Source organism: Podarcis vaucheri (genome assembly GCF_965113315.1).
Source record: "Podarcis vaucheri genome assembly, chromosome: 10".
Classification (NCBI taxonomy): domain Eukaryota; kingdom Metazoa; phylum Chordata; class Lepidosauria; order Squamata; family Lacertidae; genus Podarcis; species Podarcis vaucheri.
In genome coordinates, this window is record NC_138748.1 from 52,612,841 (window position 1) to 52,637,188 (window position 24,348).

Genomic DNA, 24,348 nt, shown 5'->3' on the forward strand with positions numbered 1-24,348 from the left:
CTCAGACCTCCCTCCCACTGCCTCGCCACCTCGGTTGTTATTATTATAAACTGCACTCTTGTTTTCCTTGCACGGTCTTTTTTTTCCTCCTACCGTCAGGTACGCATTTGTGCATTTAAACGCAAGCTATATTAGTATCGCCTTGCAGTGCTGCTGCCCAATATGAATAGTATTAATCTCAATAAATATTAGCATTAGTATCAGTATCAGTGGTTGTTAAAAATAATAAACAAAAAAGACTACCCAAAGAATATAAGTGGTTTGGGAACCATATACTCAAATCTGGTTTTTGCTGTTGTACCCTGGAATCATAATTATTTCCCCGTGTGGAACGTCTCCAATGCACCTGTGAGAGAGATCGAATTCACCAATTTTACAGAACATCTTCCACGCTAGCAGACAGATCTCTAGTGCACACATATGCATGTGTAAGAGATATATGAAAAAAACCCCAGTAAACTACGCATATATGAAACTAAATATTTTGCTTTGCTGAGTAAGCTGGTTGCTATTTCAAATTGTGAGCCAAGATAAAACAGTTTTAAGAATACTTAGGATGGAATCATTTGGAGTGTGGCATTAAGACTCTGGGATATCAGAGTGTTGAGCAGATATAGGCTATTCTAATATCCCTAATTTTGATGGGTGCTTCATGTGAAATATCTCCAAATAAAAGAGATTGTAGCCATCAGAATTAAAATATTTTGAAAGGGTTTAAAGGGGAGGGACCGACTAGAAACTTATTAAACCTGATAGGAATGATAATGGTTATCTACATCTGACTCCACAGGGCTTCAAAATGATTAGCCTGTGTTTACAGAGCAATCAAATGGCTCCACATCATATCATTCCAATGCTCAACAGGGCATTTATTTATTAAGTGAGCTCCTGATTATGTTAAAAGTGGAGATAAAGGCATGTGTAATCGTATGTGGAGGTCAAAGTGTTGTTTTAGGATATTAGCAACACAAAGATTGACCTGGACACTTGGATCCAGGGCTGGCACAATACATTTTGGCACTGGAAGCGAACCGCACAATCCCCACCACAATTCAATGACATGAGGCAAATGGTGTGAAAGAAATTTTGTTTTATCTGGGAAAAATACAAAACCAGACTTCTAAAAACAGCTGCAATACACACCACTCTGTAGTCCTTCTGCCGCCCCCCCAATAAAGCCCCAAGAATTATGTAATCTAACCTGACTAAACTAGGACATTAAACACAAGTGCTAAATCGTCCTCACCAAGCCCATCCAAAGCGCATGTTACTCAGTAGCTCTGGCTGTGGAATACATTAAACCAGACAAGTATCTATGGTCATTTCAACAGAACTGCGCAACCCAAGGGCTAACACTGCAGCCAGAACCACCAGAGGCAACACATGCAACCCTATCCCATGTCTACGCATGCCCTAGGGCACATGGCTTCCCCCAAAGAATCCTGGGAACTGTAGTTTTATAACGGTGTTGAGAAGATCCCACACAAAGCTACAGTTCCTGGTACCCTTATCAAACTACAGTTCCCAGGATTCTTTGGGGAAAGTCAGCTGCTTTAAATATATGGTGTGGGTGATAGGGCCAACCAGATGCTTATGGGAAGCCCACAAAAGCACTCCACCAACTTGATATTCCCAGCAACTGGCATGCAGAGACATACTGTCTCAAAGCTGCTAAAAGATCGAGCATTAATACTGTCCAAATGCCCAGGAAAATGAAACCTTATTGCCTTGTGTTCAGAAGAAGACAGAGACAATACTAGGTAGCAGTGACGGCTCATTCCATTCCACTGCCTGAGGCAAAACAGAAAAGTGTCGCCCTGCATGTGGACTGGTCATGTTGTGTGGATGTCTGATGACCATCTTCCAAAGCAACTATGTACTCTATTCCGAACATAAAAATGGAAAGCGTAATGCTGGTGGTCAACAGAAGAGGTTTAAAGACTGTCTCAAGGCAAATCTAAAAAAAAAAAGTAGTATAAACACTGGGAAACACTGGCCTCAGAGCGCTCCAGTTGGGGAACAGCCTTTAACAAAGGTGTCATGGGCTTTGAAGACACTAGAACTCAGGACACAAGGGAGAAATGTACTAAGAGGAAGGCACGCTAGGCAAATCCACACCGTGATCAACTCCCGCCCGGAAACCAATGTCCCCACTGTGGAAGGACGTGTGGATCCAGAATTGGCCTCCACAGTCACTTACAGACTCATTGTTCAAACTGTGTTTATGGAAGACAATCTTACTCGGCTACGAGTGATCACTGAAGAAGAAGAAGAAGAGGAGGAGGAAAAAGAAGTGCTGAACACCATGCAACACACACACACACACACACACACCCTTGCTACCTGCACCAAAGTCTCACTTACTGGGGTTGTGCCGCTTTGGCATCCAGGTTCTGGCAAAATCATGCAAAAGGCATCACACGATGTTCCCGAGACCCCAGTAAGTGAGATCCTCTCATTTTTATGTTGCTGCACCTAATTACCTGATTGCTTTCTCTGTGCCTGAAACCCCACAAACTCCTATTCATTGAAGTTGTCATTTGACACCCACTGTCATCTGCACATGCACAACAGATGTCTGAAGTGTTTACACCTTGGCTTAACCACAGATTATGTTTTCAGAGCTGTTGATTTGAGGGAAAGCACATCAAATGCCAGTCATTTTTCAAGAAACTGCAGGATACCTATGGATTGGGGCCAACACCATGTGTCCTCAGCTTCAAGCAGTAGTGCTGGGAGTGTACTGGAGCCAGATTAAATGGCAGTGTGTAGACAGCTGTAGTTTAGTGCCTCATATTTCTGATTTCTCCATCTCTCTTGTAGTGTGTGAAGTGGAAATCACTCAGCCACAGATGACTTCTGGAGTTCAAGCATTAACTGCTTGGGAGAGATCTATAGATCCTCTTTCTGAGTTACAGTACAGTAGAGAATGGTGTGTGAAAGCATAACCAATCTTTTCAGTGACCCTCAAAATAGTCCAGTATATGTTCCAATTCAGGTACTTGTGTGACAGCAGTTACAAATGATTGACTGACTTATAGTTGAACAGAAAGGTGAAATTGGACTTCTTGAACCAGCAATTTCTTTCCGCTACTCGGATTCCCCCCCCCTCCACGAAGAGGCATAACCTGAAAACATCCAATGATAAAATAAAATAAAAGTAATGTTTCCTGCCAAGATATCATTTTGTGCTGGGTCCAGACACTTTGCCAATAATTTTAGTAGGTCATAGGAGAAATTTTATTTTGTTTGTACCACAGTGCACCTAACGAAACCACAGTAATATTGAAATAGAACAGACTCACTCGATCCTTATAGCAAATCAACTGCTTCATTGCAAATTGTTCAGTGTAGCATTTCTTATATTATGTGATACATCTGGAGACATGACTCAGTTTCCATTCCCTATCATATCCCTATACAAATTAACATGGCAAATTGGGGGGCTGAAGTGACTGCCCTTGTCTGTTGACATAAGACAAAGAGGGCATCCAGACCTCCAAATGGTCACATCCAGCCAATCCCCTCACAACCTTATTACACTGTGCTACCACTCCAGAGTGCCAGTTCCCAGAGGCTTTTTAGCCAATCCTTTTACCAAAAACCTGCATTTCCCCAATGGATTGGCGGGAGAATTTTGTTTTTGAGGGAAATCTTGTCCTACTCCTTGGAAGCAAATTCATACCCTCTCGATAGTGTCCCAAGGCAAACCAACAAAGTCTGATAAATCAATTTTTGTTGATATTTTTTCTGCCCTGAAATAAAGATGGCCTTGCTCTTAATTTGTGGGAAATTGCACAATCATATTCAATGGAATGGTTTCATCAAAGATTACATACCTTTAGTGTTGGGTGAAAACACACACACACACACTTATATGAACAGGGCTTACAGCAAAGTAATAATGAACCCATTTGGTCTTTGACACAGATCAGTTTTTGGTGAGCAGCATCAAAATCTGTAATGGTGCCACCAAGCAGCTGGTGGTTCTTGAGATATTTAAAATATATGGTGAGGAGCAAAGAACCATATCTTAGCAAGGGTGCTGCTTCATTCTGATGATAAAAAAAGGAGCTGGCAGTTATTATCCATTAAACCCTAAACAGATTGGGAGCAAACTGCTTGAAGGAACACATCCTCTTATATTAATCTGGAGATAAAGCTGTTGAGATGTTCTTGGACGTTCTGTTGCCTTCTGAGGCAAGGTTTGTGGCAACTCCTGATAGAACTTTTTCTGTGGTGACACCTTATATGTGGCACACCCAATGGCCCAAGAGGTTAGGTTATCTTCGTCTTTATTTGTGCTCCACCAGCAGTTGAAAACTTTCCTTTTAAAAGAAGCTTTTGGTTCTACTGCTGTTTTGCATATTGACTGTTAATGCTGCTTCTTGTGTTTTTACTTTTTGCTACTGCTTTAAGTTTCGTTAATTTGCATTTTAACGACTGCATTACTTTTTCCTTTATGTTTGCTTCTTATTGTAAGTGTTCTTGAGAGACACTTTAGTGGAAAGCGAAAGCAGAATAGCGATGCATTTTTGAAATAAATAATATCAGCAATGGATGGCAGTTAAAATCTGATTTAGGCTGTTTATATATCAGTCATGAATGATGCTGGCTGCTTTACATCATCTTCATTTCCTGACAAGATCGTGTCACCAATCCACAATGTTCTACACAAATGGGGGCAGGGGGGAGCCTGTGGCTTTCTATGTTTTCTTGGATCACAGCTCTCATCATCTCTGGCTCTTAGCTATGCTGTAGGGCAAAACATCAGGAGGGCAACAGGGTCTTCACCATTGCTCTGCCCCAGCATTAGAAAAGAGCACATGTTCATCAGGTATCATGCAGTGCTCTCTGGTTAGAAGATGAGTGCTCTTTCCCCTGTTGACCATGGATGATGGTTGGGAGAAAACTGACAATACAAGGACGACTACCGCCTGGTAGTATCCTGGAACAGGGGCACTCTAGAAGGAAACAAGCAAACTCTCAAGCACTGAGGTGCTCCTGTCAGACTGTTGGGCTATCCTGCACAGACACGACTCATGCAAATGTGAGGAATGTGAGAACAATGCTATAAGTAGCAATAAACATCGTAATTCAGAATTAAATGTGTCTGGTGATGGTTTGAAAACTACTGCAGTCCTTGTTGGACTTTTGCTTTTGCTGTTGGAAAACTATGGCAGCAATGTTGAAAAGGGCCGTGGTCTGCAACCCCTGGCTGTGAATCTATTGCCTATGCGTGCTGCTATTTTGTCTGTGGCTTATTACAAAGTTTCTTGCTTGAAAAGCCAAATAAAAACAACAATAACCAGCTGTGGTAACATTAAAATGAACCCCATCAAATATTTACAGCTAGTTTTAAGAGCAGTGAGACGGACAAAAGTACAGTCAAGTGTACAAAGGAAACAGCCTAATGGATATAAACCCCCAGTTCTTAGTCAACTGAGAAGTTTGTTCTAATATCTTTCCTCCCGCCTCAAAGGTTGCTGTGGAAAAGCTGCTATTAGTTCACCCAAGCTTACCCTCCCAAATCCCATATAGCCATCTTGATACTATATGTAATAGTGCTTTCTCTAGTATAGCTCTGAGTGCTTCAAGCAATAAGAGAACGACCTTTGGGTCTCAGGAGATCGTTCCATACAGCCTGTTAGATCGGCCCACACTTTAAATGCAGTTTCCGTCCAATTCAGCCAAATCCATCCTCCTCCTTTTTACGACTCACTAGTCAGTCAGTAGTAACGTGACTTTTTAAAAGCCAGAAAAGCAGAGTTTTGCCAACAAACATTTCACCGTGGCTTTCCCGACTTACAGTGCTAAGTGGCACATTGCATTTGATGTGACAAGCTTGTTTGCCACAGCTGCACTATAGAAAGATGGTAAGGTGGGAAGCTGTGACTCATAATGTTCATGGGCATGTGCCAGAGAGACCCAGATTGGCTATGAATAGGAATTGGCAAATCTGCCATTTTCAGTTTCTCTCAGTTTCTCATTATCCAGTTCAATTTTCCACACTTCCACACCCAGTGCTTTTCTTCTAGAAAAAAAGGTGCCTTTAGTCACCATGAAGTTGTTACAGTATAAGTACCACACTTTGAGGCAATGCTTTTCTTATAGGAAAAAAAAAATGGTGCCGGTACTGCGTACCCTTGAGTAAAGGTAAAGGTAAAGGGACCCCTGACTCTTAAATTCAGTCTTGGACGACTCTGGGGTTGCAGCGCCCATCTCGCTTTACTGGCCGAGGGAGCTGGCGTTTTGTCCGCAGACAGCTTCTGGATCACGTGGCCAGCATGACTAAGCTGCTTCTGGCAAACCAGAGCAGCACACGGAAACGCCCTTTACCTTCCCGCCGGAGCGGTACCTATTTATCTACTTTCATTTTGACGTGCTTTCAAACTGCTAGGTGGGCAGGAGCTGGGACCGAGCAATGACCTTCTGATTGGCAAGCCCTAGGCTCTGCGGTTTAACCCACAGTGCCACCCGTGTACCCTTGAGTACCCCAACTAAATTGTAAAGTGAAAATCAAACAAACAGGTGATTGGAAACAATGAGACCCTGAGTGCCTAACTTATGCTCTCTGCGTTGTTTTAAAAATCTGGAACCCTTTTGAAAATACAAACAACGCATTATAAGCCCAAGCACCCTTATACGGATGCTAAAACCCTTTCTGATAAAGAACTGCATTTAGACATATTTACCTATAAACAAGTATGCCTTATTGTGCTGTCCTGAACAAATGAAGTATGTGAGGACACACCTTAAGGCAGGCATAGGCAAACTCCGGCCCTTCAGATGTTTGGGACTACAATTCCCCTCATCCCTGACCACTGGTCCTGTTAACTAGGGATGGTGGGAATTGTAGCCCAAAACATCTGGAGGTCCGGAGTTTGCCTTTGCCTGCCTTAAGGCCAGGGGCTTTGCAAACAACACATTTAAAAATTACAATACCAGCTGGCTCAAACAAAACAAAAATTCCTAGTGACCACTGAATGACCCTTTTGCTGATAATCTTGGGTCATTCATGAGTCATGGATTCTCCATGGAACAATGAACTCTTGCACTCAGACGTAACTCTGATAATGTTATATAATATGACCACATTCCCCAGGAATAGAAGAGAATTGCCAGCTTTTGCTTTTATTATTCATAAAGAACAAAATATTCTCTAGGTGCTACACAAAAACGTAAAAACAACATAGTCCCTGCCCACGGCTTACATGATAATATATGAGCTCCGCTGACTTGGCGTAATTGAGTTCTGCTGGGTGATTTTAGCAAATCTGCAAGTGTTTCTGACTCCCAATAGGTGAAACTTCCAAGTAAACTTCTAGGTTTATTTTTTAAAATCCGTAAAACGTTGTCATGGTTTGCCTTGTACTGTTTATCTCTGTTACTGCATTCACAACAAAGCACACATCCCTACCTGCAAAGAATCACGGGCCTTGAAGTTTACCCCTCACAGAGCTACAATTCTCAGCACCCTTAACAAACTACATTTCCCAGGATCCTTGGGGGGGGGGATGGTGTGTAGGCCTTGTACCTTAGAAATAAGAGTAATTGTCTTGGACAACATCTTCCTGCAGTTGTGTGAGCCAATGTTAAGAGTTTTCTGTTGAAATCTCTACATCTGTAGTCTCTCAGATATGGATCTGTATTTGCATATGCAGATCATCGCAGTGTATCGCTCATGACTTGTAGTGGGTAACTGGTTATAACCCCCCCCCCCAGCCATCAGTTTGTATCTGGTTCAACAAACAATTCTTCTGCACTGGCTCTGGTTGGAGGATAGTAAACAACAGCAGAATAGATCCATCAAGCCTGAAGTCTGAACGCCCCATAAGTGTGATGAAAAAAGGAGAATGGGATTAAGGAACAGGATAACTTTCAGTAGTTTATACAAAATATGACGACTCTTTCAACCTATGATTGACTTTCTCCGGAATGCAAACCAACCAAAAACTGGATTGACTTGAGATATTTCTGTTTTTTAAATCCCTTAATCACTTATTGGCAAAATCAGCCCAAGAAACTGCAACCACCATTTCCTGTAAGGCTGAAAGCTGACAGCCTTTCTCCATCCCTACTTCCGTCAAAGTGGTATTTCTGGGCTGTGATGCTTCAGTCTCCTTGATTCAATCCCTTCTAAATCTTAATAAGTCTCTTGTGGTACCATGGCTCATTGATAGGAGTGCATTACTCGCATGCAGAAAGTCTCTGATCCAATCATTTGGGATCTCGAGCTAAAAGGATCAGGTAACAGGCAATATAAAAAATTGCTAACCACAGATTCTGGAGAGATGTTGTCAGCCAGACTTGACAATTGTGGGCTAGATGGATTAATCTGAGCTACTCTGACCTCATATAAGGCAGATTCTTATGTTCCTATTAAATTTAAATCCTTATTAAATTCAGTTATCATTCTTCTAATTATATTATCATTTTATCAGTCTCTTCTTGGCATGGTAGTGTTAACTATTTAGAACATGAAGTTTTCGGAAAGGGTCTTTTATTTATTTCTAACCAGTTTTCTCCAGCATCTAGCTTATTTTAAGAGCTTCGTAAACAAAACTATCCAGTGACTGTAAACGCTCCCATACAATGGGAAAAAGCAGCCCTCTGATCTAACCTTCTAAGGAAATTCAAAACTGATATCTTGGCATAGCACTCAGAGCTTGTGTAATGTAAATTAGCACAGGCCTGCCTCCAACAGAAGTCACAAGAGACCTATTGAAATATACATGACTATTTAACTCCATTGATTTCAGTCGGTCTGCTCTGAGTAGGACTTAAGGTTGACTATGTAGTTCAGCAACATCTGGCAGGCCAAAGATTCCCCCCACTCTGGCATTGGATTAAAAAAACGAGACAAACACCCATGAAATTAAACACTGAAAGAGAAAAGCAAATGATCTGGGAGGTGACGAATGAAGGAAGGAGCACAAGAGAAAGGTGAGGACCCATTTTTCCTGTTGCTGCCTCCCTCATATAAAAAAGGGGAAGGGTCAGGCTGGTAGAGACATAGGAGATGGGACCTTAAGTATAGAGAGCCTAATTTCTAAGTACTCCTGACAATGGGGAATGGAAGCTATAAGAAAGGTGCTCATTGTACCAGGACCTCACTGTAATTTATTGCACACTTCTAGGAGAAATGCGTATTTCAGTTAACCATATAGTTTAGGCAAAGAACATGTCTTATTTCTCACAGCATATATCACTTTTCGGTATGCAACCAATTATATACATTTCAATAAAGGATGTAGGGAGACAGCCAGTGTCCTCCAGCTGAGATGAAATTAAGCCTGTGCTTTTAAAGAATGGCCTTGGCAGCCACCGTCATCTCAAGGGCAGGTTGGAGGAAACGGTAAGAGAAAGCAGGTGTTCTGCCACTAAGCTACACGTCACTCTATAAGACGACCCTACCCTAACTCCTTACCCTAGCTTTTAACACTTGAGATTTGTGTCCCCCCCATGCCCGCCTTATTTCCCGTAATCTTAAAATTGTTTCAATCTGTTTGTAATATTGTGTTGTTTTAATTGTCGCAGTTTGCCCTGGGAACCTGGCATAACAAATTGTAATACAGTGGTACCTCGGGTTACATATGCTTCAGGTTACATACGCTTCAGGTTATAGACTCTGCTAACCCAGAAATAGTGCTTCAGGATGAGAACAGAAATCGTGCGTTGGCGGTGTAGCGGCAGCGGGAGGCCCCATTAGCTAAAGTGGTGCTTCAGGTTAAGAACAGTTTCAGGTTAAGTACGGACCTCCAGAATGAATTAAGTACTTAACCCGAGGTACCACTGTACTACTTCCACTACCACTACTGACAATACTACTAAACAGGACCGGCTAACTAAGCTATTTTTGCTCAGGGGCAACGTCAGGGTGGCAACTTGAATTAAATATTGGGAGGGCCCAGGTAAGCCCCACCCTGCATAATCGATCACAAGACGCAGGGCACGCACACCATTTGAATGGCATTGTTTGTCAACTATGGCCTGGCACCTTCAAATATTTTTCTTTGGGGTGGGGAAGGGACCTTTGTCCCTAGGAGTTGGCTCCTGTGAGCAACATTCATCCTTGGCCCACCCTCTGGAGGCCGCAAGTCCTCAGGACACCCCCTTTGCTGACCCCAGCAGCGAGTGAATCCACCCTCTTTTTGCTATCACCACCACCAAAATTGACGGGGTCATGCAGATGAATCTGTTACAGCCTTTCTCTTCCTTATGTTATAGGGGCAAGATGTTTGCAAAGGATGCCTCATCTTGAGATAAATTCCCCGGCCTTCTGAGAGTCTAGTAAACAGTCACCATCTGTCCAAGATGTGTTTATTAAATACAAGGTCTACTGCAACAACGGCGTTATTTCTTCTTCAGCGCTCTCTTTCCTTCTCCTTTCACAGGGCGTCCTTTCCCGCGCAGCTTTTTCAGCCGTTTCATCTCGTCTTTGAAATCTTCATGTTCATCTCTGAAATGAAAGAAACAAAGCTGGTTAAAAGCACTGAAGCGTTGGTATCCACAGGGATTTTTTAATTTATGTTTTTTAAGGGGGAGGAACATAATTGAAAAGTGGGAGCAGGCAAGTTTCAAACTAAACAGATGAGAACAATGCCTGCACATTTTGCCTCGTATTTAGTTGCACTATTTTCTTACATGAAATGGGATAGCCATCATAATGTTGGATGGGTTTGAATGAGAAACAGGAGGCGAGCCTCATGTTTAGTTCTTTAGCGAGTGTTTTCTCAAACAGCTCATAGGCCAGCTTTGCACATAACACTATACCATGGTTTCTTCAACAAGGCATGATTTGACTTTATTTATTAAATTTATATCCTGTTTTTTCTCCAAAAGGAGGCCTGGGGGGCAAACATGTTAACACTAAAATAACACTATTAAAACTTCTAGAATCCGTTAAAACCAAACTTTTAAAACTAGTTAAAAACTCTGAAATCAATGATTTCAGGGTCACGAGGGGCAGAACTTTCAGCTATCAAAAGCCTGGGTAAGCTGTAGCACAGATAACAAACCATGCATGGCTTGTTTTGTGAAAAGCTTGGGTTTGTTTTCTGGATGTTTTGCCTTTGAAGCTTAATGAACATCTCCAGTGGGATGGCCCAATCAAGCCATTGCTAAGGAAGGGTGTTGCATTTGCATGCAACACCGTCATTGCTAAAAAAATAAACCAAGGTTCTTATACCAGCAACAAACCCTGGCTTCAAATCATGGTTTGTGGCAGCAACAAGCCATAGTTAAGCTGCTGGAGAGGGTGTGGATAATCAGTCAAACCATGGTTTAACATCATGTGTGAACCAGACCAGAACCTCAAGGGTGACCTGAAGAGGTAAGTATATGTAAGAAGGTGACATCTCACCCATCTTCTAATAAAACCAACTTCTTAGAGTTATAGAGCATAAATATTTAAGTTTGACCCTTAATGGTAGCAATGCTACTGACCATAGTTCACAATTTTCAAGTCACAACCATGAGGGCGAGGAATAAACTTTCATAAAATGGAAATTGAGATCAATGCCTTTCAGGAATCCAGGTTTGAGGTACAATAACAGGATGGCCTATGCAGAGAGTCACAGAAATGCCTCAGCTAAGAGCAATACAAATTCCCCTTGCAGCCAAGAAAAAAGATTTCCTGTGAAGTACTCTTTATCCTTCACTACTTATCCTTTTAGTTTTCCCGCTTAACACATTATTGAAACTTGTACCCTTCTGTCAATGTGGTATTATTAAAACTGCCAGGCATCATGAAAAGTTTAATGAGACTCAAGAGAGAAATGGCTTCACGTGTCTTGTTTGGCTGCAGGAAGCATTCTGCTTACACTTCATAGGATCAGAGTATGCCTTTTAATAAAGCCAACTCTGATTAAAGAGCCTTGAACTGAATTAGAGCTTTAATTTTGATTTACCTTTCCGAGTTGCTCTACTTGTCCATTAGCGGGATAATGTCGTTTGCCTAAGGCTGTCAAGCTGCTAATATTATTAGATGTTCATGAAGTACCTTTCAGGCCGTGATTTTGTTCCACCCCCATAAAATGCCTACTGACTATTTGCCTGCAGCCAAATGCATTTCTGAAAAGTGAGATTGTGAACCCATGCAGGCATCTCTGAGTAAGAGACCTGCTAAAGAAAGGGGCTTGCAAGAGCCAAGTGTGTAATTTACATCTTTCCTGCGCCAAAGGGATGCCCTCCTGTGAAACGGGCAGCTGTGACATTTTCTCCCCAGCAACAGAGAACACCTGGGTGGCTGTTATACCGGATTTAAAAATAGCAGCATGCACTGTCTGTTATGCGAAAAGCATTTTGAAGCCAGTATGATGTCAAAAAAAGCTTGATTTCATGGCTTAAAATGTTGTTTGGAAGACGCTGGCCTGATAACAGAGAAAACAAAGTCAGACAAGCCCCCTCCCTGTTGGGCTGAAGACTTTAATTCAGTAGGCATTTTAATTGATGTTTGATTTTATAGTTTTAACTGATTTTAATTTTTTGTATTTTATCTTTGTAAAACACTTTGGCTATTGTAGTCCAGTGGTATATAAATGAATCAATAAATAAAAACTGGAGGGCAGAAAGTTCCCTTCTCTTGATTCCACTAAAAAGACCTGAATTTGGAATCTTGTGTACACAAAACACATGGTTCCTTCCTCTCTGCCTGAAGCAAAGAAGCAGGCTCAAACCACCTTCACCAGCTGTAGGTTATAAGGAGCCACCTTCTTCTCTCAGTCCCCTATTCTCCCTTCATCGTCACCCCCTCGCCTGGATCACCTGTAGAGGCCATAGTAGCGAAGTTTCGTCATGAGGTTGTGGTAGGTATTGTGCGGAGGATACCAGCCATAAACTTCCTTCCGTTTCGCATAGGGCTGCTCGCTTAACAGCTTCACGACTTTCATGGACGATGAATCAGTCGGGCGAGCCACTTCTCCAAATATCCGAGCGCTCAAGTGGGCCATCCGTAAAGCGTAGTGGGAAAGATTGGACGACATCTCCAAGCACAAACTGGGCAGCACATGGAATTGTGGACACCTCCTCACTAGAAATGGGGGAAGGCTGCAGCAGTGAGACAGTCCAGTACACCGAGAGTACGTTTCAATCAAACGTCTACTTCCATTTTCAATCTCCGTTTTAAAAGAACGTACAAAGTGCCTTGCAATTAAAAAAAAATTCTTCTAAAGATTCTCATTAAGCCTTCATATTCTTAAAACATTTTGTACCTTCAGAACTTACCTTTTCCATTAAGCTATCGCCATAGCCCAACCTTCCTCAGTCTAGTGTCCTCCAGATGCTTTGAACAACAGCTGCCATCATATTTGATCATTGGCTATACCAGCTGATGCTGATGGGAGGAGCTGCAGTCCAGAATATCTAGACGACACCAGGTTGGAGTAGCCTCCTAGCTCAAACTCCCAGCAACTAAAAAGAAGTCTAAGCATTTGCATACATTTGTCCCATTACTAATGGCCCTTCTTCGCATCTCCTTGAGTTCTTTTGCCTGGCTTGAACTTTTATAGGCCCATCTGCACTATATATTTAAAGCTGCTGATAACTGTCAGGAGATCTTTATTCCTCTCATGGAGCTACAATTCCCAGAGTTCTCTGGGTAGAATTGATTGTTAAACCAACCCAAGGACTGTAGCTCTGCAGTTAGGTTGTCTCCTACGACTCCCAGCACCCTTTAACTACATATCCCATGATTCTTTGGAGGGAGCCATAGCTGTTTAAAGTGCCACAATACTGCATTAAACGTACAGCGCAGATATGGCCATAATGCGTCTTGCTTTTCTGGATGGAGGACCAAGACGGGTGTGCGAGACAATGAGACTGTGTGAAGAAACTGGCACTCTGTTGAAAGGCAAAATTTGTATTTGTTGCTCCAACTGCTTTCGCCTAGGGGGTTTGTCCCCACTGCTAGCATGCAGCCCTGGAAAGTTGCTGAGAAGAGAAAGCGACCTCTTGACTGAAAAGGGGTGAGGAACCTGCGGCCTTCCAGATGCTGTTTCAATTGCACTCTACCTCTCACCAGCCCCAGTACAAGGATTCGATATAACAGGGACTTCTTTAAAGAGAGATATCTTAGGGAAAGAAAGGTGAACCTTTTGGGAAGAAAAGCAGCTGGAGGGAAGGTCAAGGAGGAAGAAGCTGCAGGAGGAGCCTGGGCGTGTTTGCTCACAAGTACTGTACTAGGACTGTATTAGGACTTGCCGATCAGAAGGTTGGCGGTTCAAATCCCTGCAACGGGGTGAGCTCCCGTTGCTCGGTCCCTGCTCCTGCCAACCTAGCAGTTTGAAAGCACGTCAAAGTGCAAGTAGATAAATAGGTACCGCTCCGGAGGGAAGGTAAACGGCATTTCCTTGTGCTGCTCTGGTTCACCAGAAGCGGCTTAGTCATGCTGGCCACATGACCTGGAAGCTGTACGTTGGCTCCCTCAGCCAGTAAAGCGAGATGAGCGCCGCAACCCCAGAGTCGGCCACGACTGGACCTAATGGTCAGGGGTCCCTTTACCTTTACTCTCACGGGAAGGGCACGTCGGGTTGCAAACCTATACTGTATCTGTTCCCGGCAAACGGATCCTAACCATTCTGACGCAAGGCTGGACTCTGGAGTGCGCTTCCTGGAGAGCAAGCCCCATCCAGTTCAGAGATCCCATCGCGATCTGTACGGATTTCAGCCTAGCGTAATGCAAGGAAGCGCGCACGGATGTGACTCGCTCCGAGGGCATGAAATTAAACGCACCCGGTTCCAAAGTCCGTGCCCAGGACTCTCTCCTGGGAGTTTGCAAACGGTTTGGCTCACAACCCTCCCGGGAAAATGAAAGCAGGAGCGACCCTTTGCAAAGCAGTCCCTCCCGCACCTCACCTGCCCCAAGCGCTCCTCCGCCTGCAGGAAGCGTGCTCCCTCCTAAGCGCTCCGGGCGCAAAATCTCGAAAGCGGAAGGCGCCGCCGAGGGGAACCTTAGAAGGTGAGCACGCGCATGCGCCGTATCCCCAAAGGATGCCGCCATTCGGCCGGGCCCGGGAGTGACGTCAGCGTACGGAACCCAGAGGCCCGCGGGACTCCTCTTTCATCAGCGAGGAGCTGCAGCGCGTTTGCTCCTTAAGTGGCAGCCAGGCGGCTGGCAGGACTTGTGCCGTGTAGTAGCCAAGATCCTACGGCACACACCTAAGTCTATTAAAGCCAAGGGGCTCAAGGCACTCCTGTATGCACTTTACAGAGGACTAAAAACCCAATGAAGGTTTCTGTTTACACGTGCCTGTCTCTGCACACGATCGGGATGCTGTTCATACGAACAGTCCAAAGTCTGTGGGTTTAGATGGGAATCTGGGTGCGCACTTGTTACGCGCCAATCCTATGCACTTGGGAGCAGACATTGCTGAACTCAGTGGGAATTGCTTCCGATAGACACAGGATCCAGCTGCACTGTCCGTTAATTGCAGTGGGGCTCAACCATTTCGATTTGATTTTTTTTTTATTAAGAGTGTTACAGCCACAGCAACGCCCTCTGCACATTTTACCTGGAAGTGTGACCCCGCGATTGAACACATTTGGTGTTGCTTCTGAGCAAACATGCCTGGGCTTGCAAGTGAAGACTGCCCATTCTGCACTCGCCTATGCCTGGATAATGCCCACAGGATCAGGTTGTTAGGATGCAATTCTATCCGCAGCTCTTACTAGGAAGGAAATGCCACAGATTATAGTTGTTGTTTAGTTGTTTAGTCATGTCCAACTCTTTGTGACCCCATGGACCAGAGCACTCCAGGCACTCCTGTCTTCCACTGTTCGTAGCTTCGAGAACACTGTCCAACCACCTCGTCTTCGTCGTCCCCTTTTCCTTGTGCCCTCCATCTTTCCCAACACCAGGGTTTTTTCCAGGGAGTCTTCTTTTCTCATGAGGTGGCCAAAGTATTGGAGCCTCAGAATATAGTACCACTGGTCATTCATTACCTGTAAGAATGTAAGGGGTTCTGAATGCATAGCAGAAATCATACACGTGTGGGGAGTGAGCCCTATTGGCTTCAGTGGCCCATATACCTCTCTATACACCAAGATCTTCACAACAGGCTATTTTCTGGTTCTGCTGCTTCCTTAGGATGGATGGAAAGGGAAAGGGCCCTATCAGTAGTGCCCCTACTATTCTGGAATGCTTTCCCTGAAGAAGCTCACTGGGTGTCTGCCTTGATCGTTTTGATGCCAGAGAAGGACCTTTTAATTTCCCCATACCTTTTAATCTAAACAGTTTTACTGCTATTCAGATCCTTACTTTGCTCCTTCACATTAATTTGTGGGTCAGTGCAAGGTACCGCACAGCCATAGGTGGGCAGCCTTAGATTTTTACAGGGTCCTTCCTCAGTGAGGGAGAGACATTGCGGCTGAGAGTTACCTCTGTATCCCTTTCCTAGAGCATCCCATGTTTATTGCCACAGCCTGCCTGTCTTTCCAGGAAAGGCCGTAGAACTTCCTGTAACTTTGAAAACAAGTCCAATTTTCTGATTCAAAATATAATATTTCAGGAAGACAGGACCTTCTCATTCTGGGTTACAATCCTCTAGCTTTGATGCCGCAAGAATGCACACAGGGAGTGCTACAATTAAAATGAGGCTGCATTTTAAATTGTATTTTAACCCGTATTTTAATAAACTGGTAAATATGTTTTATTGTAATTTTATTGGTGTTAGCCACTCTGAGCCCGGCTCTGGCCAGGGAGGGCGGGGTATAAATTATTATTATTATTATTATTATTATTATTATTATTATTAATGTTCACCTCCCCACCCGCAAAGTAAAACTGGCAGGGACTGAAAAGTGTGGAAAAAGTGCTCCTGTTTTTTATTTTCAAAACAGTTGCAAACAAATCTGAAAGTTTGTTTCAATAGAAGCATGGGATGAAATAAAATAAAAGCGCCTTCTCACTGAAGCGCATTATGTGTTGATAGCGTTATTTGCTGCTTTTTATTAGGTAGCACAGTGGCTCACAAAGGCGGCAGGCGGGTGGGCGCTGTGCCGGCAAAGTGTGGCCCATAAAGCCACACCAGTAAACAAAAGAGCTCACGTCATTTGTGCAAGGTGCCTTGTTTACTTCTCGGCAGAATGGAGGAGGCTTTGTATAATTCATAAAGCCATAAATGGTTTGGGGGCCCCATTTGCTCTCACTTCTGTTTTCCCACTTCCCTCAGGGAACTGAAGACTGGCTGCTTCCCAGAACAATAGTTTAAGGTTATTTTGGTATGGGGATCTGCATTTATGACCTTCTGCCATATATTCATAGCGTGGGGACCTTAAATGCCTGAGACTGTGGAGCGTTACTGCCTGTGGAATCTGTCTCTCTCTCTTGCATGGGCTCCATAGCGTATAGTGTATGCATTTTAAGCAGCATTATACCACATTAAACTGTCCTGGTTTCCCCCCCAAAACCCTGGGAACTGTAGTTTGCAAAAGGTGCTGGACATTGTCAGGAGATTTCTAGTCCTCACAGAACTACAATGCCCAGAGTGGTTTAACAGTTAATTGCCCTTCCCAGGCATTAGATGGGGTCCTTCCCACCTTGATTTGAAAAGCTGGGAATTTAAACTGGGACCTTTTGATTGAAAAGCATGGGCTCAACCTCTGAGCTACAGACATTCCCCACCAATGATGATGATGATGATATTTATACTCCCCCCGTACACATCTATCTGGGTTTCCCCAGCCACTCTGGACAGCTTCCAGGAAAAAAAAGGATTCCTGGCATCATCACAAGGCTTTCTAGTGATTGTTGATGCTGCAACCAAGGCCCATGAGCTGCTTGTCCTACTGTTGATTTATTGTATGCCACTATGGACAAACAGATTAATTACTGTTCCGGCCACTACCATTGCTGATAAAGGCTGGGTTTTGGGGGAGAGGGGGTGTATTTGTGGGCAGCACACACCGATCTCTCTCCTATCTGTCTGGCAATCTTTGGGATTGATGAGCAGCAAAGTTTACCTAAGGAAAGAACTATGTATGTTTGCATTAGTGTTGCCATCTCCTATAAATTCATCCAGATCATGAACATGGCTCTGCATATCCCATGATAGAATGCCTGCTTGGTCGGCTTCTTCTCCTTCTCCTTCTCCTTCTCCTTCTCCTTCTCCTTCTTCTTCTTCTTCTTTGGCAATCACTCGTAGCCGAGTAAGATTGTCTTCCATATACACGGTTTTAACAATGAGTCCGTAAGTGACTGTGGAGGCCAATTCTGGGTCCACAAGTCCTTCCACAGTGGGGGCATTGGTTTCTGGGCGGGAGTTGATCATGGTGTGGATTTGCCAAGCGGGCCTTCCTCTTAGCACGTTTCTCCCTTGTGTCCTGAGTTCGAGTGTCTTCAAAGCCCATGTCACCTTTGGTAAAGGCTGTTCTCCAACAGGAGTGCTCACAGGCCAGTGTTTCCCAGTTGTCAGTGTTTATACTACATTTTTTTTAGATTTGCCTTGAGACAGTCTTTAAACCTCTTTTGTTGACCACCAGCATTACGCTCTCCATTTTAAAGTTCGGAATAGAGTAGTTGCTTTGGAAGACAATAATCAGGCATCCGCCCAACATGACCAGTCCAACGAAGTTGATGTTGAAGAATCGTTGCTTTGACACTGGTGATCTTTCCTTCTTCCAGTACACTGATATTAGTTCACCTGTCTTCCCAAGTGATGTGTAAAATTTTTCGGAGATACCGTTGATGGAATCTTTCAAGAAGCTGGAGATGGCGTTTATACGTGGTCCATGTTTCACAAGCATACAGCAAGGTTGGTAGTACAATAGCTTTGTAAACAAGTATTTTGGTTTCCCAGTGAATGTCCCAGTCCTCAAACACTCTGCGCTTCAATTGGGAGAAAGCCACACTCGCAGAGCTTAGACGATGCTTGATTTCGGCATCAGTGTTGGCCCTTGTGGAAAGATAACTGCCTAGGTAGGAGAAGTGATCAACATTTTCCAACGTTACACCATTGAGTTGGATCTGTGGCGCTTCAGAGGGGTTATTTTGTACTTGTTGGTGCAGCACTTTGGTTTTTTGGATGTTGAGTGATAGGCCAAGCTTTTTGTACACTTCTGCAAAGATATTTAGGATGGTTTGGAGGTCATCCTCTGAGCGGGCACACACTACGTTCTCATCAGCATACTGAAGCTCTCTGACGGAAGTTACCTTACTCTTTGCTTTCAGCCTGCTCAGATTGAAGAGCTCACAGGGGTCATAGGATCATGCAAGCCCACTCACTATGACAAAGTGATGATCCAGCGAGTGGGGCTTGATCAGCATACACACAACAACAATGTTGCAGTATTCTTATGTGCTGTGTGATCATAGGCACACACAACAAGATACTCGAATCATCAGTCTTCACAAACCATTTTAGAGAAGATCTGCATCTTAATTCTAGAAAGGGAATTTGGAACTCACAGAACACATTTCTCCAGGGGTTTCAAAACAGCATTAGATGGCCCACAAAACCCCATTATGCATTGTAGTGTACATAATGCAGAAGCTAAAGTGCTGTGAATGGGAAACTGAGTTGAAAGTGCTGCAATACATGGGTGGATGTCTGGGACTTAAGGGATCCCCGGACAACAGAGATTCATTGCAGTTGACTTGCTCAGCTGCAATCCTAACACCAGTTACCTGGGAGTAAGCCCCATTGAAATCAGTGGGACTTACATCTGAGTAAGCAGTCATAGGTTCATGCAGTACAACTTAGTACCCAACACACATCCTTCCACCTCTCCCTTTATAAGCTGTTTTCTCTTTAAGGAGTGGGAGAAATCAGTGGCAAAAGCATATTGATTCAGTCATCATGCACTATTGCAAAACGGAATTAAAAGACAGAGCATGCTGAAAAGAAAAGGCGTAATGGAAACATCTGGCACTGTGCTGATAAAACTCTTGCAGCAACTACCCTTTTAAGAGCTCCCCTGGAAACTCACCCATTCATCATGGGCTTCCAGACTGAAGAAACGCAGCTATCTATGCCTAACTGTGTTTGCCCAAGTGTAAAAAACAAAAACAGAAATCCATAGGTAACACTCTGGGAAGATAATAGTCTCTCAAAATTAGTAGCAGCCCCCTGAGTCATCAGAGGTGTTAAGTGGTATGTTGTGTTCAGCTGTTAGCACTTATTGGGGGGGGGGGCGGATCTGCAAGTATGGTCAAGGCTCCTCTCTCTCATGCTAGCTAGGCTATACCATTTTTTCAGGAGGCTTCTCTGTGGCCCGTTTTGCAAATATTGCTAAGCTAAACCATATCAAATGAGCAGGTTCCTTCCTTGAGTGAAGACCAAGCCAGTGCTCCTCACCTGGTCCTGTGGCTTAGCACAGTGTTACATCCAAACTCAGGCTTGTGTCTGCCTCCCCCAGAAAAACTGCAATCAGCAAAGCCAAGAACAAATCTTAGATACAGCTCATGGATTGTATGGGGCGAGACGTAACACTGAGCCAAACCCTAGCTTAGTCCTGGTAGCCTGGCAGTGGCAGGACTGTGAGAGGAGGGTTATGGCTGTGATCTTTGTTGTGGGAACCTGCATACCTGCTCTTTCATGCTAAGCCATGGTTTGGCTTAGCTTCAGGCGTTAACTGAGTCATTGTGTGAGACGAGGATCAAAAGGGTCACTGAGGGAAATTGGAAGCAAGCAATGCTCGTATAGACCTGCTATTGCACTACTGGAGGGGAGCTATCACTCAGCAATAGAAGTTCTGTGTTTGAGAAAATGGCTCTGTGGAAATCCTCATATGAATTAACCTGATCTGTGTCTCCTGGACTAACATACGAATTAGCTGTCCTCTAGATCGTGCACTTCCTGGACCATTGCAATGCAGTTCTCAACTAAAAAATGAATTAAAAATGTGTTTTTAACTACCTTTCTTTACTTTTGAAATATACTCGGAGTCGAGAGTGGATTTCATGCTCTTTATTCAGCTCATAGTGGTGAGGAGGAATGGAAGTTCCCCCAGAATGTCTGCTTTATATACATTATTTACACAATGAGCCCCACGTGATTGGCTAATTCCAGGATTCACCTGTAGGCCAATCTGGTGGCAGATTCACTTCCACCTGGAGCTGGATTGGGTGTCTCCTGTGGACCAATCATACTGCTGCATTCTGAATCCTATTGCTCTGGGACCAATCAGACTGCTACATTCTGAATCCTATTGTTCTAGGACCAATCAGACTGCTGCCTTTTGGATCCTATTCAACTCAGTACATAACAACGTTCATGTTTTTTTTAAATCCCAGATTAATGCAGAAATGGGACCGAATAGAAATAGTCCACCTTAATCTGGGATTTTAAATGAAAATTTGGACTTAGATATGCAGTTATCCATAATAAAGTATGCATTTCTTCCTATATACATAAAAATGTAAGGCTGTTGTCATGCTGCAGTTTGCATGGCCAATAGGCGGTCATGCCAACTCCAGCATAACAACAGAGTGGCAGGCTGCTCAGGTCAGGTGTTTAACAAAGACAGGGGAGGTCCTCCACAGAGTGCTTTGCCAGTTTGTGAAGCACCCCCTCCCCTGTTAAACATGGCTGCATCGAGGTTCAACAAAGTGGGGGAGGTGCTTCAGAAAACCACGCCTCCCCCTCCTATAAAAGTGGGTGGTGCTTGGAGCGAGCAGCAATGGATGAGTAAGGTGTAAAGAGTCTGGCCAGGTATGGGAGAAGAGGAAAAATAGAGCAAGCAGGGGTGGCAGCTCCTAGTAAAACATGTCTCTCCAAATACACGTTTCTAAATTTATTTTCTCTTGAAATATTGTATACATTTTGAAATCAACTATCCCTAGGTACAGTATGTACCTTCCATGCAGAAGGTCCCGAATTCAGTCCCCGGAATCTCTAGCTAGGACTGGGGAAAAATTCTGTCTGAAATAGTGGAGAACTGCTGCTAGTCACTGTACACAAGGGTGCCACATCTATGACTTGGAATGGAGTGTGAGAGGCGGGGCAGGGGTGCCAAATTTAGGCAATGCACAGGACGCCACTGAAATATAAGACTCCAAGGTCCATCCCATGCCTGTATACAATGCTGAGCTTCATAGACCAGTGGCCTCTTTCCTCCTCACCCTCAGGGCCTTGGCCACAGAGAGCCAAAACAAACAGTCTCTCAAAATCACAAACAGCCTCTGAGAGTGAATCATTGGCAGTGTTAAGTGGCATTTTGTGTTCAGTGTAGTTCTTGTAGGGAGATCTGCAAGTCTGCCCCAGGCGCCTTCTGGCTGTGCTATGCTGTGATAATCTCCTCCTGTTTGTGGAAGGTGCCCAACTCTGACCCTATGGGCTTTGTTGTTGTAGGATCTGACTCAGAGGGTTCCTGGCCACCAGATTCCAATTGTCCTTATTGGACGTCTGTCCATGTGTGTATCAGAGGGGCTGAAGCCTCAAAACCTATGTTTCTGGGAAGATTGCTGGGAACTTGAGACTGTGCCTCTCTCTTAGATTCTGAGTTGTCAGCAACCTTTTAGCTCTAAGAGTTGTGCCCCTGCTCAACAGCATCAGCTTCAGAGTCGGATACAGAGGTACCTCGGGTTAAGTACTTAATTCGTTCCGGAGGTCCGTTCTTAACCTGAAACTGTTCTTAACCTGAAGCACCACTTTAGCTAGTGGGGCCTCCTGCTGCCGCCTCGCTGCCGGAGCACGATTTCTGTTCTTACCTTGAAGCAAAGTTCTTAACCTGAGGTAATATTTCTGGGTAAGCGGAGTCTGTAACCTGAAACGTATGTAACCTGAAGGGTATGTAACCCGAGGTACTACTGTACTTGGTTTCGCTCCTTAGCTGGTGACCTTACAGTGTTTGTGTCTTGAACATGGCTGACCTTTAGTGTTACTCAGGGCATTATGGGAAATCAAAACAGTAGTGGCCTGTGCCAGAGTAGTGACACCACCGCCAGGAAAGCCTGCTGAGGGGAAGCATTGAGTTCTTTGTTGTAGGAAAAATATGCTACTTATAAAATTTATCTTGAATAAGCCCTACACAATGTATGTTCTAGCATGCTTCTAAGATGAGAATAAATTACCCCACACTTGTGCATCTATCCTTTTGGTCAAATTGCTGGTGTAGGCTTGCAAAAGATTGGGAAGCCAGGAGAGATGGAGAGGGGGCTTGGACCCCAGGGCTAAGCCAAGGTGTATCATTTGGAGTAATTGCTCCCATTTGTCATCCAGGCCTGTAATAGCTTTGAAGTAAAATAAATCATTAGTCGGAGGCAGGTCTATAGTATGCTTATATAAGGAAGCTATAATATATGTGAAACACTTTGGACTGCTTGAAATGTACTGTACTGTATGGAGTCTAAGCATATTTTTGGGGGACTGCTGGTGTAGATTAAATAACTTCAACACCCATTTTAAGTTGAATTATCAATCACACCTTCAGATGCCAGGATAAGGAACTACAGACATACTCACTAAGCCCTCCGCCTCTACCCATAACATCACACTAGCTAAGTTATAAAATCGCAGTGGTTTGCACCAAGAAGGTTGAGGCAAGTGTAGTTCAAGGAGCATCAATTGTAAACATCTGCCTGTACTTACTTCAGATTTAGGGAAAGGACTTTGCTCAGTACCTGTGTCCCCCACCCCCACCCTCTGTTTTGGATGCTAAATTGACAAGGAACACATTGCAATGACTTTTCTGTGGGGGGCCCTATGTTGCCATGCTAACCTCGTCCCCAATGTTTATTGTGGTTCAGCCTTAGTACCAAAGTATAGTCTAAAGCAGCCTTTCTCAACCTGTGCGTCCCCATATGTTGTTGAACTACAACTCCCATCACCCCTAGCTAGCAAGGCCAGAGCTCAGGGATGATGGGAGTTGTATTCCAACAACATCTGGGGACCCATAGGTTGAGAACTGCTAGTCTAAAGGCACATGGAGGCTCCTTGCTGAAGCATCTGCCTTGTATGCATGGAGAAGGTCCCAGGTTCAAGCTCTAGCAGTCTCTAGCATTTCAGGATTCTAGTTGGGCGGTAGGGGGTTCTATGGCACAAGCTGAATCCTCCTTCCATCGAGCCCTAGTGGGCAGTAAGGAAATTTTGCCATTAAAAAAAATGCATTAGTGGGCAGTAGGTATAAAAAGGTTGACTACCCCTGGTGTAGACAAACCTGAGCTAGATGGATCGATAGTCTGGCTCAGAATAAGGCTGGCTCCTATGTTCCTATGACTAGGATTGATGGAGTAGTCCTCACAGTGGCAGCTCAGTGACCCACCTTCAAGGAACACACAGCCTTTGGGTGTAAGACCTTAGTTCCATCATTAGGTAATTACAACAAGAAACCATTTTGGGCAGCATCAACGCTGCTGAAAATATTCAAGTATTTTTCTTCCTATACCTTTTCTTCCATTCTTCATTGTGG

General features: G+C 44.0%; 1 protein-coding gene across 2 annotated transcripts; it reads right to left on the reverse strand.

The window, feature by feature from the left end:
* Positions 1 to 10,309: 10,309 nt before the first annotated feature.
* MRPS33 (mitochondrial ribosomal protein S33) lies at positions 10,310 to 14,940 on the reverse strand. Of its 2 annotated transcripts, none has more exons than XM_082240678.1 (3): positions 14,857 to 14,940; positions 12,769 to 13,033; positions 10,310 to 10,462 (listed from the first exon to the last, which is right to left on the reverse strand). In XM_082240678.1, exons 2-3 carry the CDS (start codon positions 12,984 to 12,986, stop codon positions 10,357 to 10,359), a joined length of 324 nt encoding a protein of 107 aa, XP_082096804.1. In that variant the 5' UTR covers positions 12,987 to 13,033; positions 14,857 to 14,940; the 3' UTR covers positions 10,310 to 10,356. The 2 variants fall into 2 exon arrangements, with proteins under 2 accessions (XP_082096804.1, XP_082096805.1); XM_082240679.1 differs by having other exon boundaries at positions 12,769 to 13,050; positions 14,857 to 14,891.
* Positions 14,941 to 24,348: the final 9,408 nt, after the last annotated feature.

What these genes read in the sequence shown, in the direction of transcription:
- MRPS33 (XM_082240678.1), bottom strand. Translation starts at nt 12,986, where the DNA reads ATGTCGTCCAATCTTTCCCACTACGCTTTACGGATGGCCCACTTGAGC. An exon ending in CGCTACTATGGCCTCTACAG is followed by an intron (nt 10,463 to 12,768) that starts GTGATCCAGGCG and finishes CTTTCATTTCAG; the next exon opens with AGATGAACATGAAGATTTCA.